The sequence below is a fragment of the Heloderma suspectum genome, chromosome 1 (assembly GCF_057233095.1).
Source record: "Heloderma suspectum isolate Gila_16-S chromosome 1, 16-S_ref, whole genome shotgun sequence".
Classification (NCBI taxonomy): Eukaryota; Metazoa; Chordata; class Lepidosauria; order Squamata; family Helodermatidae; genus Heloderma; species Heloderma suspectum.
The window spans coordinates 68,508,894-68,527,534 of NC_139458.1; the positions used below are offsets into that span (position 1 = coordinate 68,508,894).

General features: G+C 44.9%; 1 protein-coding gene across 2 annotated transcripts in view; it reads right to left on the reverse strand.

The window, feature by feature from the left end:
- The window catches only part of CCDC9B (coiled-coil domain containing 9B), a 102,182-nt gene that overhangs the window by 29,091 nt on the left and 54,450 nt on the right, over positions 1-18,641 (reverse strand). For both annotated transcript variants that reach the window (XM_084845234.1, XM_084845240.1), the window contains 3 exons: positions 3,870-4,054; positions 2,041-2,096; positions 320-373 (listed from right to left, as the gene is read on the reverse strand). In XM_084845234.1, the coding sequence (XP_084701360.1) occupies positions 320-373; positions 2,041-2,096; positions 3,870-4,054 (295 nt within the window). The remainder of the gene's footprint in view (positions 1-319; positions 374-2,040; positions 2,097-3,869; positions 4,055-18,641) is intronic.

Genomic DNA, 18,641 nt, shown 5'->3' on the forward strand with positions numbered 1-18,641 from the left:
GCTGAAAATAGAACTTTATTTTCAATACAGCTCAACGTGTTGCTGCCCTGATATTTTTAGGGGCCTTCTTCAGGAATAGGTTTAAAACTGCTTTCTGAAAACTATGAATGATATATCTCTTCAACTCAATAACTGGCAAGGTGACAATTACCCTGAGGCTGGAGTAACGGGCAAAGAAAAAATGGTCTTAGGATCAAACGTCTTATCTCCATAGGGTTTTCTTTCCCTGAGACTTCTGCTGGTTAGTTGGTGTGAAAAGAAAGTCAGTTTCTGCATTAGAGTTGAACTGAATGCAAGCCTGTTCCTAGGTTCTACTCACATTTTCCTTCAGAAGGTAATGATCGGTGCTGGGATTTGCGGGCGTTTCTTCCCCCTTGAAAGAACAAGTCATGGAAAACAACAGGATCGTGAACCAGCAAATTCCATTCCCCCACACCCCAAAATACAACACGATTCGACAGCACAGAAGTCCACCTTCCCCAAACCAGTGCCCTCCAAATGTGTTGGAATACAGCTCCCATCATCCCTAGCCATGGGGGTTGTACTCTAACACATCTGGAGGGCATCAGGTTGGAGAAGGCTAGGATACACCTAGGAAAGAAAGGCTTGGCTGGTTCCATCATCTGACATGAAAAGGGTACTGTAGGACAGAGCAAACTGAGAAAGCGTCTGGTATAACAGCAGTAGGCAAAGAAAGTGAGCAAAACATTTTTATATGATGTATCTGTATTCAAGGTTTGAGCTTTCCTTGAAACAGTGCCTTCAAAATATCTTATGAGAATTAGGATACAGATTTTTAAAAACATTTATCTATCATGCATATTTTGGGCATTGCTTGCAATCTCTTTTCTAAATATCAAACTTTCCAATTTAGATAGTAGCCAAATTCTGACTATAGCAGCAGTGCAGAACCTCAGGCCCGGGGTCAAAATCTGGCTGAGTCATCCCCAGAAGGCCACACCCCTTTTTCTGGCCCCACGCTCTTTCCCCCAACCACTGATTGTTCGGTGGTTTCCCAACTTTTGTGCATTCTTTTCCCCATTCTACAAGTTGAAATGCCTCTCCAAAGACTTAGTGACTGGCAATAAATGTTTTCAGCAAACAGGCATTTTTGTATTTTTGGCCCGGCCCCTTTTGCCTTCAGCCCCACCCACCGCTGGAATGCAGCCCTCAAGAGCTTCTCCAGAACTGAATTTGGCCCTTAGGCTGAAAGAGTTTCTGCACCCCTGGAATATGGTATGAAGGCAGCTGGTTTGGTGCTTGCCAATACATAAAATTGGAGTGCCCGTTTTGGTTGCAAAGTTTGGAGGCAGAGTTCTGGGCAATGAGAGCCAAATACACTATTTATTTTATTATTTATTTATTATTAAATTTATTAATCGCCCATCTGGCTGGTCACCCAGCCACTCTGGGCGATGTACAGCGTATAATAAAACACTAGTTATGTGTTAACTTTTCTTTGCTGATGCAGAACACAAATGATTATTTTATTTGTACTTTAACTCTGCTCAGAACTGTCCCTTATCCCAAAACAACATGGAAATAAAGAATTCACATGCAATGAAAGAGTCAAATCAAGAGCTAGTGAGTATTGCCCAGCATTCCCCCCCCCCTCTGTCCCAAATACTGGACACATTGCTTAATTGTGAGATTAAAGTTTGTCCCACACATATATCTTTTCTGTAGAGCCATGCAGAAGCAGAATGGGCTTAGCAAGTACTCTTTCAAGCATGCACACCAATTATATCGTTGTCTTCCACGGTACATTTTAATGGTACAGACACACTCTCATGAGTCATGCCTCAATCCGAAGACATGAAAAAGTGGCATGGGAATTATAAGGCACGTGCCTCTTCAGACACAGCTGTGACTTTAAAAACAAAACACACCATGAGAAGTATCCTTCAGACTCAGAGCCACATTGGCAGAGGCCTGAAGTTCTGATAGCCAAAGAAGTAAAGAAGATATCCAAAAGTTGCATTTTTCACAACTGGCATAAATGTATTTGGGGTCGATAAAGTATCCAGTCCCTTTGCTGACCTTTCTTACTGTGGGGACAATCCAAGGCTGGTTCCCCATCCTTAATATCCTCAAACCTGCAAATGAAAAGAAGACCATTTCAGGTATGAAGCCACTGAAAAAAATCTGCGGAGATGTCTGCTCATGTTGACTTTAACCCATAAAAAATGACTGTAAATCTGACATGCTCTCTATATGACAAGTAATGGATTGATCTATGAAAAAACTAAACCCATTTGTATAGTGTAAGCAATTAACTCTGCTTCGAAGTCCCCCCTCCTGTACCCTCAGTGTTTTCCTCCTTGCAAAAAGTCTCTACCCAACATAGTTTAAACGCAGGGCAAAGGCTGCTAGGAAATCATGCTGTAAGAATGTAAGAAAACCCAAGCCAGATCAGACAATGCCCAGTATAGTCCAGGGGTTCCCAACCTTGGGTCTCCATATGTTGAACTACAGCTTCCATCATCCCCAGCCAGCATGGCTCAGGGTCAGGAATAACTGGAGTTGTAGTCTAACAACATCTGAGGATCCAAAGTTGGGAACCACTGCTTCTAGTCCAACCTTCTGTTTCCAATAGCGGCCAATCAGATGCTTCTGTAAAGCTTACAAGCAAGGAATGCTTGCAACAGGCCTCCCCATTCTGTGTTCCCACCACCTGCCTTTCAGAGGAAGACTGCTTTTGAATAGAGAGGCTCCATTTGGCTATCATTGACAGCTATAATCCACTGAAAGACTGATGCTCCATAAATCTGCTTTTTAAAAAGCCATCTATGGCAATGGCCACTGTACCATCATGCAGTTGTGAACAGTGAATTATAAGTTGATACAGGCATCAGACAATATTCTACACTGCCCCCATGCTAGCGGAATTTATTGCTAGCACAACAGGAGGTAGCGGTTCCTGAAACAACCAGTAAAGAAGCAGAAATGCTCATTTCCGGAATGGGGCGGGTCAGCAGAGCTCACAGAAGGGAGCATTTCTGCTCATTTCTGGGGTTCTTGCAGGAGTTGCTTGTTCCTGTTGCTCTAGCAGTCTGTTCTGCTGGTGCAAAGGACTGAAGGAGGCACAGCGGCACCTATGGAGTCTTCCTTTCTAAGGGGCTCATTTCTAGGCTATGTTCGTGGGGAAGAGCTGGAGAAGCCTGTTCGGGCAGAAGCCCAACTCACTCTCCCCTGACCACCCCTCCCCTCCTCCCACTTGAGGGGGGGGAGAGGGAAAGGGAGGGGGAAGGAGTTGCCTTTTGTCAACATTGACACTGTCATGACAGCAAAGCCTAAGCCAAGCATGTCAGCTGTGTCTTTTTTGCATTTTGAATGGCTTAACCACAAAAAAAGGAGATGAGCCTGGGGGTTATTTACATAACGTGGGATGTGTCTAGGGGAGTGGTACTTTAAGTTTATCTGGGGGACTGAGGAAGAAGCAAACCAAACGGCGATATCAACTCTGACCAGTAGAGGGTGCTGTGGTGTTAGAGGCTGCGCAAAATGGCGGATAGTCGCAAAATGGCCGCCATGCTTCAGGAATCCGAATCCAAAGCTTGCTCACCCCTACTCTTTTCCAAATATCTTGAGATGCCTCCTTCCTCTATCACTTGTATACACCAGGCATTCTCATGGATCCACTGTGGGTCATTGAATCTGAGCAATCTATTAAGGTAGAGACAGTGACATACTATCCTCTTTCTCTAGCAATCACAAGCCACATATAACACACAGCCTCAAGAATGTAATTAGGTATATTGCTTCCCATCCGCTTCCTAGCTCCCACCAGGATATTATTTCTACCATTGACTTCTTTGCACAGGCTATGGCATGCAAAGTGTGTTGGGCCAGACATGGAGATGACCTACATGCGTTCTGATTTTTCTATGTCCCAAGCCCGTCGCCATTCTCCCCTTGCATTCTTGTGGCGTGCCAGACGCTCAAGGTCTATCTGATCCCGTTCTTTCTTCCATCGCATGTATTCTGACCGCTCTCTCCCTGTCAGGGTGCAACCCTTGTCCCCTGGGCTCTTCTGGGGAGATTTCGCTGTCTCCTAATTGAAACAAAAGGACAGCTAATTAACATGGTGGCACCCCCAGGATGCACAGAGTTCAAGTTGGAGATTGCACTACTGCAGCCATTCTTAATTTCTGTAGTATCAAGAGATTGATAAATCTCTTAATCACTGTTTTCATTTGCTTATCCTTGATCGACCATCTGTTCTTCTTATGTTGCAGCCACCTCATCATTTTCTAACATTACAACAACTTCTGAGAAATCAAGTTCTTGACAAGCATCAGTGATTGGGGGGGGGGGTCATCTACGCGTGCGATTTAGTGTGGAAGGAGAGCACTTCAGGGTCATTCATGGATGATGTTGTCACCACTCTGCAGCTTCCCCCTCAAAAACATGCATTTTCTGAAAGTTGTTTTAGTGCGTGTTTTTCCTTAAATGCAGCTCTTCCATGCTTCAGCTGCAGTATGCCCCATTCACCTGAATTAAACCCTGCATGCTAGGCATGCCTAGGGGTGTGTCTGTGCCTGGCTATGACCTTTGGTCAAGGGGTGGAGCTGTCCCCCCTCCCCATTTCCTTATTCTCCACCATTGGCAGTAGAGCACTTTTGGGACACAGGTTGAAAGGGTGGACACGAGGCTATTGCTACTCTGAAGTAACTCATTGCCTTCAATTGCAGTTTGCTGAGTACAGGAGCAGAAAGGAGTCAGAAAAATTTAAATGTTCAGATCAGCAAATGTGCACAGAAGTCTTCCGCCGCCTCTGCTCTCTTCAGCTGTCCATTTCTCTGCTGCGGTGGCAGCAGCGGCGACTGCTTTGGAGGAGCACAGCCAGGAACTCCCCTAGCAGCATTTAGACCTCCTGCCTTTGTTTCCAGCAATTTCGACCACCAACCAGAGGGTTGGGATTGGAAGACTTGTCTTCTCCCCCCTGCCCACCCTTGTCCCCAATGTCCATGGGGTCACAAAGAGTCGGACACGACTGAACGACTGAGCAACAATGCCCTGGAGTCGACTAGGCGGAGGGTTGGGGAAATGCCACACACACTCCTCCTTCCCCCTCCTCTCGCCACCCTGCCTCCTGGCGGCTTCCTCCTTTCATTGCTGAGAGATCCTCAAAAGCATAAGGGGGTGGGGGTGGGCAAGCCTGTTGCTTCAAAGCTCTGCTCTTACGAAGCTATGAAGGACAATAACACCTCTTGGCAGTTTCAGTCATTCAGAATAGCCTCTTCTTCCCATTCACAGCTTTTTCAATCATTCAGTTTATTTATTTTTATTTATTGAATTTCTTAATCGCCCATCTGGCCAGTCACCCGGCCACTCTGGGCGATGTACAACAATACAACAGTGCATGAGAGGGGAGAGGTGTGGGGTAAACTATAGGGGCTTAACTCAGTGCTTCCAGTAAACTTCCCCCAAGCAGGGGAGTGTGGACAGGGGTGGGGAACAAGCCTCTCTCAGTTCACTGAGCAGCACCTGCTGGGTTGATGACATTCAGTTCTAGTCTACTGTTATAAACACAGTTGTTCTAGTCTGCCCATCCAACCCTGAAGTATGGGGGTTTCAAGTGCTGTGACACCCATGAAAGCAGGTTCCTAGGCAGTGTTTACTCCATTTTTCTTGCTTCAAAGCGACTTCATAAAAACCCGGATATAAAAAGCGTTTCTCACTCCATTTCCTTGTAGATCTGGCCATGGGCTTGTGCAACTCAACATTTACTCATTGCCTAAACCAGCCTTCCCCAACCTGATGCCTTCCAGATGTTTTGGATGTCATCTCCCATCATCCCCAACCACCATGGCCAATGATCAGGAATGCTGGGAGCTGTAGTCCAAAGCATCTAGAGGACACCAGGTTGGGGAAGACTGGTCTAAGCAAAGCTCTTCCCCTTTCCCAGGGAGACTGATACAGGTTACAGCTGTATACAAGTGCAAAAGGAGCTGAATTTTAGTTTGCTGCATCTGATTGCTCTGGAAAAAGCCTTTTGGCACTTTCCTTTATTATTTTTATTCTGGTCTTAAGGATTCTAACTTCAGAATTTGTTAGATCTCCATATCCATCTTTTCCCCTATTCCTACTACGTCTTCTACTGTTCAGTTTTGGCAGGGGCCTCCCCGTTGCAAAATATTGCACAGCTCTTAGCATTCATACTATTAAAAGCTTAGCAAATAAATAATAACCATATTATGATAAGGCATCACTGTACTACTGCCATCTCCCTTTGCTAAGCATAGATGTAGGCAGGGTAATGAACTACACTGCCAGTTCCTTTTCATCAGGGGTGCACAACGTTTTGGCCCTGAGGGCCACATCCAGTGTTGCCAGGAGCCTTGGGGGCTGCACATGCGCGCACACGCATGCAAATACTAAAGCAACCCCCATATGCCAATAGGGAGGGAATGAGCTAAAGCAGCAGTGCCCATTGGGTCACAAGGAGATGGACTTCTTCTCCACCCCAGAGACCCTGACCACCGCTTTACCACCACCATTAGTAGCAGCAAAGTTAGTGATTGAGGCAGCTTTGGGGTTGCTCCCCTACTAGTGACCTTATCGGCATTCCTGCTTTTGTGCCGCCACTGGTGGAACAGAAGATGCAATGCTGGCTTCTTCTGGGTCACTGGGGCAGCCCAGCAACCCCGATTGCTGTTTTATCGCAGCCATTAGCAGTGGTAAAGCAACAATTCAGGCACCTTGGGGTTGCTGGGGAGCTACCTCAGCCACTGCTTTACTGTCACTATTAGCAGGAGTAAAGCTGTGGTCTCAGTGGCAGCAGCACTGCCACGTTTTTTTTTTAGTAGTGGTGGCTGGAGGGATGGGCAACAGGGCTTGGGGGACCACCTGGAGGCTGGGGCACATAGGCCATTGGTTGTGCACCCCTGCTCTTCATGATTTACAAGGATAGGAAGGAATATTGTGAAACATGAAGGATTGCCTTCTCCCATATATATCTGCCTGGCCTTTACAATTTGCTTTGGAGGCCCTGCTCCAGGTGCCATCACCTTCAGAGATTAGGTAGGTGGTGACTGGGCAGAAGGCCTTCTCTGTAATGGTGCCCCATTGATAGAATACCCTCCCCAGATATATTTGTATGGTGCCAACTTTATTGGGTTGTAGACACCAACTTAAGGGCAGTTTTGTTACACCCAGGGATTTCATGGCTAAGCTGTTGTTCTCCTGCTGCTATTCCTTGCTGCTATTTTGGATGCTATTTTTATCTGGTGCTATTTTGGATTTCCCCTTCATGGATCACTGCCTTGTTGTGGCGAAGGGGCTTGCGTAACTCAGTGAAGCCATAAGCTATGCCGTGCAGGGCCACCCAAGACGGACAGGTCATGGCGGAGAGTTCTGACAAAATGTGGTCCACTGGAGAAGGAAATGGCAACCCACTCCAGTACTCTTGCCAAGAAAACCCCATGGAACGTATCACAAGGCTAAAAGAGATGACGCCGGAAGATGAGCCCCTCAGGTCGGAAGGTGTCCAATATACTACTGGGGAAGAGCAGAGGGAATTTCCAAGTAGCGCCAGAAAGAGTGAAGCCGCTGGGCCAAAGCCGAAAGGACACTCAGCTGTGGATGTGTCTGGTGGTGAAAAGAAAATCCAATGCTGTAAAGAACAATATTGTTTAGGAACCTGGAATGTCAGATCAATGAATCAAGGTAAGCTGGAGGTGGTCAAACTTGAGATGGTAAGATTGAACATCGACATCTTGGGAATCAGCGAACTAAAATGGACAAGCATGGGCAAATTTAAGTCAGGTGACCATTATATCTACTACTGTGGGCAAGAATCCCTTAGAAGAAATAGAGTAGCACTCATAGTCAACAAAAGGGTGGGAAAAGCAGTACTGGAGTACAATCTCAAAAATGATAGAATGATCTCAGTATGAATCCAAGGCAAACCATTCAACATCACAGTAATTCAGGTCTATACCCCAACCACTGAGGCCGAAGAAGCTGAGGTCAATCGGTTCTATGAAGACCTACAACATCTTCTAGAATTAATACCAAAAAAAGATGTCCACTTCATCATAGGGGATTGGAATGCTAAAGTAGGAAGTCAAGAAATCACTGGGATAACAGGCAAGCATGGCCTTGGTGTACAAAATGAAGCAGGACAAAGGCTAATAGAGTTTTGCCAAGAGAACACGCTGATCATAGCAAACACTCTTTTCCTACAGCACAAGAGGCGACTGTACACATGGACATCACCAAATGGTCAAAATCGAAATCAGATTGAGTATGTCCTTTTTAGCCAAAGATGGAGAAGCTCTATACAGTCAGTAAAAACAAGACCTGGAGCTGACTGCGGCTCAGATCATGAGCTTCTTGTTGCAAAATTTCAGCTTAAATTGAAGAACGTAGGGAAAACCACTAAACCATTCAGGTATGACCTAAATCATATCCCTTATGAATATACAGTGGAGGTGAGGAATAGATTTCAGGGATTAGACCTGATAGACAGAATGCCTGAGGAACTATGGACGGAAGTCCGTAACATTGTTCAGGAGGCAGCAACACAATCCATCCCAAAGAAAAAGAAATGCAAGAAAGCGAAGTGGCTGTCTAATGAGGCTTTACAAGTAGCTGAGGAAAGAAGGGAAGCGAAAACAAAGGAGAAAGGGGAAAATATATCTAACTGAATGCAGAGTTCCAGAGAATAGCAAGGAGAGACAAGAAGGCCTTCTTCAATGAACAATGCAAAGAAATCGAAGAAAACAATAGAATGGGAAAGACTAGAGATCTCTTCAAGAAAATCAGAGATCTCAAGGGAACGTTTTGTGCAAAGACGGGCATGATAAAGGACAAAGAAGGCAGGGACCTAACAGAAGCAGATGAGATTAAGAAGAAGCGGAAAGAATACACAGAAGAACTATACAGGAAAGATCTGAATGTATATACCTTATATAGGTGTATATACACCTTATATTCATCCCTTATGAATATACAGTGGAGATGGCTAGATAGCATCACCAATGCAATGAATATGGACTTGAGCACACTCCGGGAGAGAGCGCAGGACAGGAAGGCCTGGCATGCTATGGTCCATGGGGTCACGAAGAGACAGACATGACTTAACGACTGAACAACATCAACAACAATTTCGGATTTGTTATATTGCTTATACCTCCCCCACTGTTTTATGTTGTTTTAACTGGATGTCATTGTAATTTTGAGTTTATTGGTTTTTAATATTGCAAGCCACTTTGAAGACTATGTAGTCAAAAGGTGGGATATTTATGGTTAAAACAAACATTTTAATTTACTGCTTACCTTTTCATTTCATTTTGTTTTTATTTATATAAAATATATTAATGTACCACTATTCACAGATATTTGACACTGGTTTACAAACCATAAATAAAACAATAAAATCATACAATAAGAGAAAAAATAACCAAGAAAAGGGGAGGAAAACAAAACAATATCAAGTGAGGAATACAGCAGTCAATTCTAAAAATCCCTGGTGAAAGTCTTGATTTTTTCCTCTTCCCTCCCTATTTCTTTTTCCTTGTGTGTCATGACTTTTTAGATTGTGAGCCTGTGGGCAGAGACTGATTGTTTGTAAGCTATTATTTTACTGATTATTTGTAAGCCACTCTGGAAGACTTTTTGGCTGAGGAGCAGTAGAAAAATACTCTAAATAATTAAATAAAAGTATAAAAGGCCAACTGAAATAAAAATATCTGTACCTTATATCCTCTTTATATATTCCTATCCACAATACAGATCCACTGCTTGACTAAACAGAAGGTCTTGGGCATCTGAAATGCTCTTCATTACCTAATTGTATAATTGTGCTATAGTAGTGATTTGACTGGCTTAGTCAGAGGAGCTAGAACCTGCTTCTCTCTAGATGTTGTATACTACAATTCCCATCAGCCCCAGCCAGCATGGCCAATGTTCAGGGAGGATGGGAGTTGTCCAAAACATCTGGAGAACACCAGGTTACCTAATCCTGAGCTAGAGGGAGTCTATAGGGTTGAGGCATCTCAGTACTAGTATTTTCGGAATTCAAGATCATAGCAACCTTCCCCATTCTGGTGCCCTCCACATGTTTTGGACAACAACTCCCATCATCCTTGGCCATCACCCATGTTGTCTGGGGATGATGGTAGTGGTGGTCCAATACATCTGGAGGGCACCAGGTTGGGGAAGGCTGAAAGAAAAGCACATTTATCTACATCAAACAGCATATATGTGTGTGTGTGTGTGTGTGTGTGTGTGTGTGAGAATGTGAATTCTCTGATAGGTATCAGTCTGGGATTCAGAACCTACTTGCAAAATGCAATGTCAGAACTAGCGATGTCGGAGAAATCTGCAACAGATTCAAGTGAGTTCAGATTTCTATGAATCTGACCTGTGGATTCTGCAGAGGACCAGCTTTTTCCAAGTTGTACGGATTCTGTGGACTTGCAGAACAGTTTTTTACTGGGGGGCGGGATTTGCACAAATTCGCACTTGCACTAATGTGCACTTGCAGAAGTGCAACAACATTCTTGTATATCCCTAAAAAATCCATTCATTAGGCAAATGGGACAATCCAGTTCCCTATTCAATTCCTGCTAGGCCCTGCATATCATAAATCCAGAACAGATTTAACAAAATCTGTACATCCCTAGTCAGAACTGGTGTCAGGGTGGAAACTGAGTCCATATAGTCCCAGAGCAGTTCTGATTCTGAGGAGGAACAGCAGTCCGTGGGAGAGGAGCCAGCTCATCCTTCACAGGCACAGCAGCTGGCAGAGATTCCTCCTGCTGGCATTCCTGAGTTATATAGTGATCCTAGCAGTGAGAAAGTGCGGGAACGAGGCTTGCTAGATGCTTGACGCAGACGCAGAGAGCGACGAGCGATGGAGGGCACGGAAAGGAGGTGTAGCGCCCATTTGGCGCACAAGCAACGGCCGCCTCCCATGGACCCAAGGGAAAGAGGGAGGATCTCTCCCTAGCCCATAAGTTCTGGGTCTTCAAGTGTCTCTCTTTCAAACGGGGATCAACTGCCTATTCGAAGCTTAGGCCACTCTGCTGTTCCTTGCTTTAGTCGCTGGTGATTAGCATCTGAAAGAGTAATTAAGCTGTAAAAGGATTAAAGTTTTGAAAAGAATCCTTTCGTCTGTGTCTTGAGTTGGCTACTGGAGTCTACTGTAAGAGGCCGCCAGGGAGCTCCTGACAATTGGTCATTCTGCATAGGTACTTAATGCTGAAGTAATAAGCAGTTAAATGTGCCCATACTTGAGTTGGAAATACAAATGACTAATAGTCCATTTGGCTTACCCAGCTACATTAGTGGATTTTATTCAGTGGAGGCTGGTGGCTCTGATTTTGATGGGGCTGTAAATCCATTCTGGGTTTCAGTCACAACCAGCCAGAACTCTAAAGGAGCTATCAAGGGTGCTGAACCTTATCCCCAAAATGAGTTCATCACCTTGGATAGCTCCTTTAGAGTTCTGGCTGGTTCTGACTGAAACCCAGAATGGATACATAGCCCCACCAAAATCCAAGCCACCAGCCTCCACTGGTTCTATTTATGATTCATTTATTTAATCAATTTATATACTGCTTACCACATCAAAAGATATCTCTAATCAGTTTGCAAAGGTAATTATTTGTGAGACTTGCCATAGCATTTTAGAGGATTAAAAGTGTTTTGCGCACCTCAGTAACCAGGGCCAGCCCAAGACATTCTGATGCTTGAAGCAGAGCAGCAGCAAATGACACCCTCCCCACAAGTTAAGGTGCATAGTACTCAAAGCCGCCCCTTCATGGATCACTGCCTTGTTGTGGTGAAGGGGCTTGCGTAACTCAGTGAAGCCATAAGCTATGCCGTGCAGGGCCACCCAAGACGGACAGGTCATGGCGGAGAGTTCTGACAAAATGTGGTCCACTGGAGACTGGTGGTGAAAAGAAAGTCTGATGCTGTAAAGAACAATATTGTTTAGGAACCTGGAATGTCAGATCAATGAATCAAGGTAAGCTGGAGGTGGTCAAACTTGAGATGGTAAGATTGAACATCGACATCTTGGGAATCAGCGAACTAAAATGGACAAGCATGGGCAAATTTAAGTCAGGTGACCATTATATCTACTATTGTGGGCAAGAATCCCTTAGAAGAAATAGAGTAGCACTCATAGTCAACAAAAGGGTGAGAAAAGCAGTACTGGAGTACAATCTCAAAAACGATAGAATGATCTCAGTATGAATCCAAGGCAAACCATTCAGCATCACAGTAATTCAAGTCTATGCCCCAACCACTGAGGTCGAAGAAGCTGAGGTTGATCGGTTCTATGAAGACCTTCAACACTTTCTAGAACTAACACCAAAAAAAAGATGTCCTTTTCATCATAGGGGATTGGAATGCTAAAGTAGGAAGTCAAGTAATCACCGGGATAACAGGCAAGCATGGCCTTGGTGTACAAAATGAAGCAGGACAAAGGCTAATAGAGTTTTGCCAAGAGAACACGCTGATCATAGCAAACACGCTTTTCTAACAGCACAAGAGGCAACTCTACACATGGACATCACCAGATGGTCAATAAAATCAGATTGATTATGTCCTTTGCAGCCAAAGATGGAGAAGCTCTATACAGTCAGTAAAAACAAGACCTGGAGCTGACTGTGGCTCAGATCATGAGCTTCTTGTTGCAAAATTTCAGCTTAAATTGAAGAATGTAGGAAAAACCAATAAAACCATTCAGGTATGACCTAAATCATATCCCTTATGAATATACAGTGGAGGTGAGGAATAGATTTAAGGGATTAAACCTGATAGACAGAGTGCCTGAGGAACTATGGACGGAGGTCCGTAACACTGTTCAGGAGGCAGCAACTAAATCCATCTCAAAGAAAAAGAAATGCAAGAAAGCAAAGTGGCTGTCTGATGAAGCTTTACAAGTAGCTGAGGAAAGAAGGGAAGCAAAAAGCAAGGGAGAAAGGGGAAGATATACCCAACTGAACGCAGATTTCCAGAGAACAGCAAGGAGAGACAAGAAGGCCTTCTTCAATGAACAATGCAAAGAAATCGAGGAAAACAATAGAATGGGAAAGACTAGAGATCTCTTCAAGAAAATCGGAGATTTCAAGAGAACGTTTTGTGCAAAGATGGGCATGATAAAGGACAAAGAAGGGAGGGACCTAACAGAAGCAGATGAGATTAAGAAGAGGTGGAAAGAATACACAGAAGAACTATACAGGAAAGATCTGAATGTCCCTGATAGCCATGATAGTGCGGTCACTGAACTTGAGCCGGACATCCTAGAGAGTGAAGTCAAGTGGGCCTTAGGAAGCATTACTAACAACAAAGCTGGTGGAGATGACAGTATTCCAGCTGAGCTATTTAAGATCCTAAAAGATGATGCTGTTAAAGTGCTGCGCTCACTATGCCAACAAATCTGGAACACTCAACAGTGGCCACAAGACTGGAAAAGGTCAGGTTACATTCCAATTCTAAGAAGGGCAACGCCAAAGAGTGTTCAAACTACCGCACAATTGCGCTCATTTCACATGCCAGCAAGGTGATGCTCAAAATCCTACAAGCTAGGCTTCAGTAGTATGTGAACCGAGAACTACCGGAAGTACAAGTTTCGAAGAGGCAGAGGACCTGGAGATCAAATCACCAACATTCGCTGGATCATGGAGAAAGCAAGATTATTCCAGAAAAACGTCTATTTCTGCTTCATTGACGACGCTCAAGCCTTTGATTGTGTGGATCACAACAAACTGTGGCAAATTCTGAAAGAGATGGGAGTACCAGACCACCTTACCTGTCTCCTCAGAAACCTGTATGAGGGTCAAGAAGCAACAGTAAGAACCGGACAGGGAACAACCGATTGGTTCAAAATTGGGAAAGGAGTACGACAAGGCTGTATATTGTCGCCCTGCTTATTTAACTTATATGCAGAGTACATCATGAGAAACGCCAGGTTGGATGAATCACAGGTTGGAATTAAGACTGCCGGGAGAATTATCAACAACCTCAGATACGCAGACGATACCACCGTACTGGCAGTAAGCGAAGAGGATCTAAAGAGCCTCTTGTTGAGGGTGAAAGTGGAGAGTTCAAAAGCTGGTTTGAAACTCAACATTAAAAAAACTAAGATCATGGCATCTGGCCCTATCACTTCCTGGCATATAGAAGGGGAAGAAATGGAAGCAGTGACAGATTTTATTTTCTTGGGCTCCAAGATCACCACAGACTTTGACTGGAGCCATTAAATTAAAAGACGTTTGCTCCTTGGGAGGAAAACTATGGCAAACCTAGACAGCATAGTAAGAAGCAGAGACATCACCTTGCCGACAAAGGTCCGTCTAAAGCTATGGTTTTCCCAGTAGTAACATATGGCTGCGAGAGCTGGACTATAAGGAAGGCCGAGCGCCGAAGAATTGATGCTTTCGAACTGTGGTGCTGGAGAAGACTCATACAAGTCCCCTGGACTGCAAGGAGGTCAAATCAGTCCATCCTAAAGGAAATCAACCCTGAGTGCTCATTGGAAGGACAGATACTGAAGCTGAAGCTCAAATATTTTGGCCACCTAATGCGAAGAGAAAACTCCCTGGAAAAGACCCTGATGCTGGGAAAGACTGAAGGCAAAAGGAGAAGGGGACGGCAGAGGATGAGATGGCTAGATAGCATCACTGATGCAATGAATATGAACTTGAGCACACTCCGGGAGAGAGCACAGGACAGGAAAGCCTGGCATGCTATGGTCCATGGGGTCACGAAGAGTCAGACACAACTTAACGACTGAACAACAACACTCAAGGCCGGCCAAGTTATTTTGGCCCCTGAGGCAGAAAATCCCACAAGCCCTGGCAGTGAAAATACAATCATCATAAAATTAAATAATCAACAGTCCACTGCCCTTTCATGACACCCAAATCAGCTACCATCTCCCTCTGCCTAATGGTAAGGCCGGTCCTGTTTAACCCTTACAACGGCCTTCCCCAACCTGGTGCCGTCCACATGCTTTGGCCTACAACTCCTATCATCCCTGACATTGGCCATGCTGGCTGGAGCTGATAGGAGTTGTAGGCCAAAACATCTGGTAGGACCCAGGCTGCGGAAGGCTGCCTTACAAGAATCTGTGTGTTGGGTGCCACAGGCCAGCATAATTATACCCATAGTGCAGTTGGGATACTGAGGCTGTATGTGTGGCTTGACTAAGGCCACCTCACAAGATCTCAGTTGAGGATGGGACTTGAACTCGGGTTTTCCTTCTTCGTAGCTCAGGTACTTAGGTGCTGTGCTACACTACAGAGCTACATGACGTATAAATGTGTGTACCTGTGTAGCTAGTCCCTTAAGTATAGTGAGCTCAGAGCATCCTGCATAATGAGCGTCAAGAATACAAGTCAGAACAATGTTCTTTGAGCAGGGAATTGTTTGCTTGCGCTGCCTGCAGCCTCATGATTTATTGTTCCATCTTGTGTCATAACAGCTGAATGCTAGTCTTGTTTGAATGTTTAAGACCTTAACAAAAAAAAAGGCTGCTCAGAACAAAGGAGAATGTATTTGAAAGAGAAGCCATCAATGCAGCAAGAGTTTAGGTAGTCCACTAGAGGTGGGAGCCACCCAGCAGCTTTCTGGTATCAAATCTGGCCCCACAGTGGATAGCTGAATATCCAATGACGTTAATTGTCTGTGGGGAATTCAATATTCCATATTTTTTCCCTTCAAAGGCGGCCACCCCCACCCTTCCTCCAAAGAAGAATTAATCTCCTTGCCATTTCATTGCAGATCAAAATAGACGGGAGGAAAATTAAAGACTGAGAAACCTGTTGCCAAGGAGACATACCTGTGTGGGTGGGCAAAGGAGGGAACAACAACGCTTTGCTTCCCTACCAAACAGAGCTGAGGGGCCTGACAGGCCCATCCATGTGTGGGCGATAAAAGCAAGAGGTTAGGACTTCTATTGTGAGCAGCCGGAAAAGCCCTGCTGGGCTTCGTAGGCCTCATTTCTTCACACCTCGAAGACATGCTGGTACTAAGACACCTTTCAGCAACGTTGTTTCTGCCCTCCTCCTAATTACTTTCCGTGACCGTACACACACCTCACCACCCGGACTTGGGAGTTCAGGGCTCAAGAAGGTAGTGTGAGAAATAAGAGATGTATTTACAGTATATCAGAGAAACTTTCGGAGCACTGGAATACTACATGTATGAAATCTATATGTCATGGGGGAAAATCTAGGAGAGTACTCTGCAGCTGTCCTGGCTGGATTGGGACCCAGGAGAAGTGGACAATCGCTCAGGCACTCGCGGAGGCTCTGGTATAAAGAAATCATATCTGGCAACATGAAGGTCATGCCCAGTAGGCCAAGTCATGTTTGGTACAGTGAGGTCAAGTCCGGTAAGGAAAATCATGTTTGGTGTGCAAGGCAGAAAACTATCAGGACCTCAGACAGCATTCTGCAGGAGCTGCTTGGCCTGAGTTTTTCGTCATAAAGGAATCTGTTATCCCAGCAAGGGACTCTCACCAACTCAAGTAGGCTGGTCAGCTCAGGTCCTTCAGAAGCTCCACCCCTGCTCAGTACTGACTGCAAACCATAAAGGATCCATTCTCATTATTGTAGCCTGAAACTCCTATGCTATTGAGGGTCATGAGATCCTTTAGGAGAGCCGTCCTTGGAGGCTGAGGTTGTGGAGACAGCCAAGTCCTTGAGCCTGGAAGGTGAATGAAGGGGTGCTGGGGGTTCTCCCTGGAGTGGGGTGACTAGTGCATCTTCAGGTTCAGAGTACTCTATGGGGTGATGCTGCGCCTCTGAGCCCACAGTCTTAATGACAGAAGAGTTGGAATGAACACTCCAAATTTAGGAATTGATCATAAAGCAGCCCAATTGGTGCCCATTATTTATTAGTTTATGAACTCAAGTAAGATACTCTGGATTTGGTCAGAATAAAAAGGTATTCCTTTAAATCAGGGATGGGGAACTGTTTTGCCTCCCAGGACACCCCCAGGGGCCAGGTGATGTCAGACGGCAGGCCCATCTCTCCCAAAGCTCTGCGTCTTCCCCAAAACAACACCCCCTGATGTCATCAGTTTCACAGCTCAGTACTACAGAAAGGGCTGCCCTGTCTGATCAGAGATCAAAGCTGGGATTCCCAGATCAGCACTTCAGTAAGGCAGTGGTGTGATGGAGAAACCCTGGCAGGGGCAGGGCTTTAGGAGGACGTGGCAAGGCCTGGGACAAAAGGTGACAGGCTGGATGGGGAACCCCCTGCTGGCAGAAGGATAACAGAGAGGGAGCCAATTTAGCCTCCTTCAGCATGGAGTTCCAGAGCCATTTAAATAAAGCTAACGTAAGCGGAGGCTGGTGGCTCCGATGTCAGTGGAGTGGTGAATCCAGGTTTCAGTCAGAACCAGCTTTGTACCTTGGATAGCTCCTTTAGGGTTCTAACTGAAACCCGGAGTGGATTCACCACCCCACTGATATCGGAGCCACTAGTCTCCACTGGCTAACATAGGATTGTTGTCCACATTCGGAGTCTGTCACTCTTTATAAGCAATAAAAGTGAACTTAAAGCAGGGATGGGGAATCTGGCCCTCAGGGGTTCCCCATCCAGCCTGCCACCTTTTCTCCCAGGCCCCACCACATCCCACTAAAGCCATGCTCCTGCCAGAGTTTCTCCATCTTACGACTGCCTTTCCAAAGCACTGATTTGGGAATCCCAGCTTTGATCTCTGATCAGACAGGGCAGCCCTTTCAGTAGTGCTGAGCTGGGGGAAGGCTCCTATCTCCTGAGTACTGTGCTACAGTAAACCCAGAGGAGCTTCCTGGCTCAGCACTACAGAAAGAGCTGCTCTGAGCTGTGGAACTGATGACACCAGGGTGGGTGGCTTTGGGGTAGGCTCAGGGCTTTCGGAGGGATCAGTGCTTTATAATCCCAGGTTCCCGGGCTCTGGAACTCCCCAGCAATGGGGGCTAAATTGGCTCCTTCTCTCTTGTCGTTCTGCCAGCAGGCAAAGATGTTTTTATTCAGGCAAGCCTTTGGCATATAAGTTGGTCTTTTGCCAAAGGGGATTTTAATTGGTTGGTGATGTCCGCTCTCGTGTTTTTAATGTATTTGTTTTTATGTTATGTTTTAATTAAGATTTAATTTTTAATATGTATTTTATTGTTAGCTGCCTCAAGTGCCATTTTTGGGTGGAAAGTCAGGCTATTAAATAAATAAATAAATCCTGTACATTTTCCTCAGTGGAACAAATAGCAGCTTTTCGGGGAATGGGACTTAAATTGAGACAATATCCCCATGTAAATATTCTCTAATCAAAATTGGAGTCCACCACAGCTACTCTCTATGAAAAGGGAAAAAAGGGAATGTCAGAAGATCTGATCATGTATTTATTTTATGTTTGTTTGTTTGTTTGTTTATTTATTTATTATTTCTTTCTATGCCGCCCAATAGCTGAAACTCTCTGGGCAGTTATGTATTCCTTGTGTACCATCATGTCTGGCCCTAGGAAAAGTTTTAAAGTGTAATGTTATGGAAGATGAATGGGAGTCTGTATTTACACAAGATATCAAATATTCTATATCAACCAATTTAAGGGGAAATCACTTTATTTATTTAATAAATTGAGAGCCCTTACTTCAGGGCAAAAAATTTAAAACAATATAAATACAATTAAATTT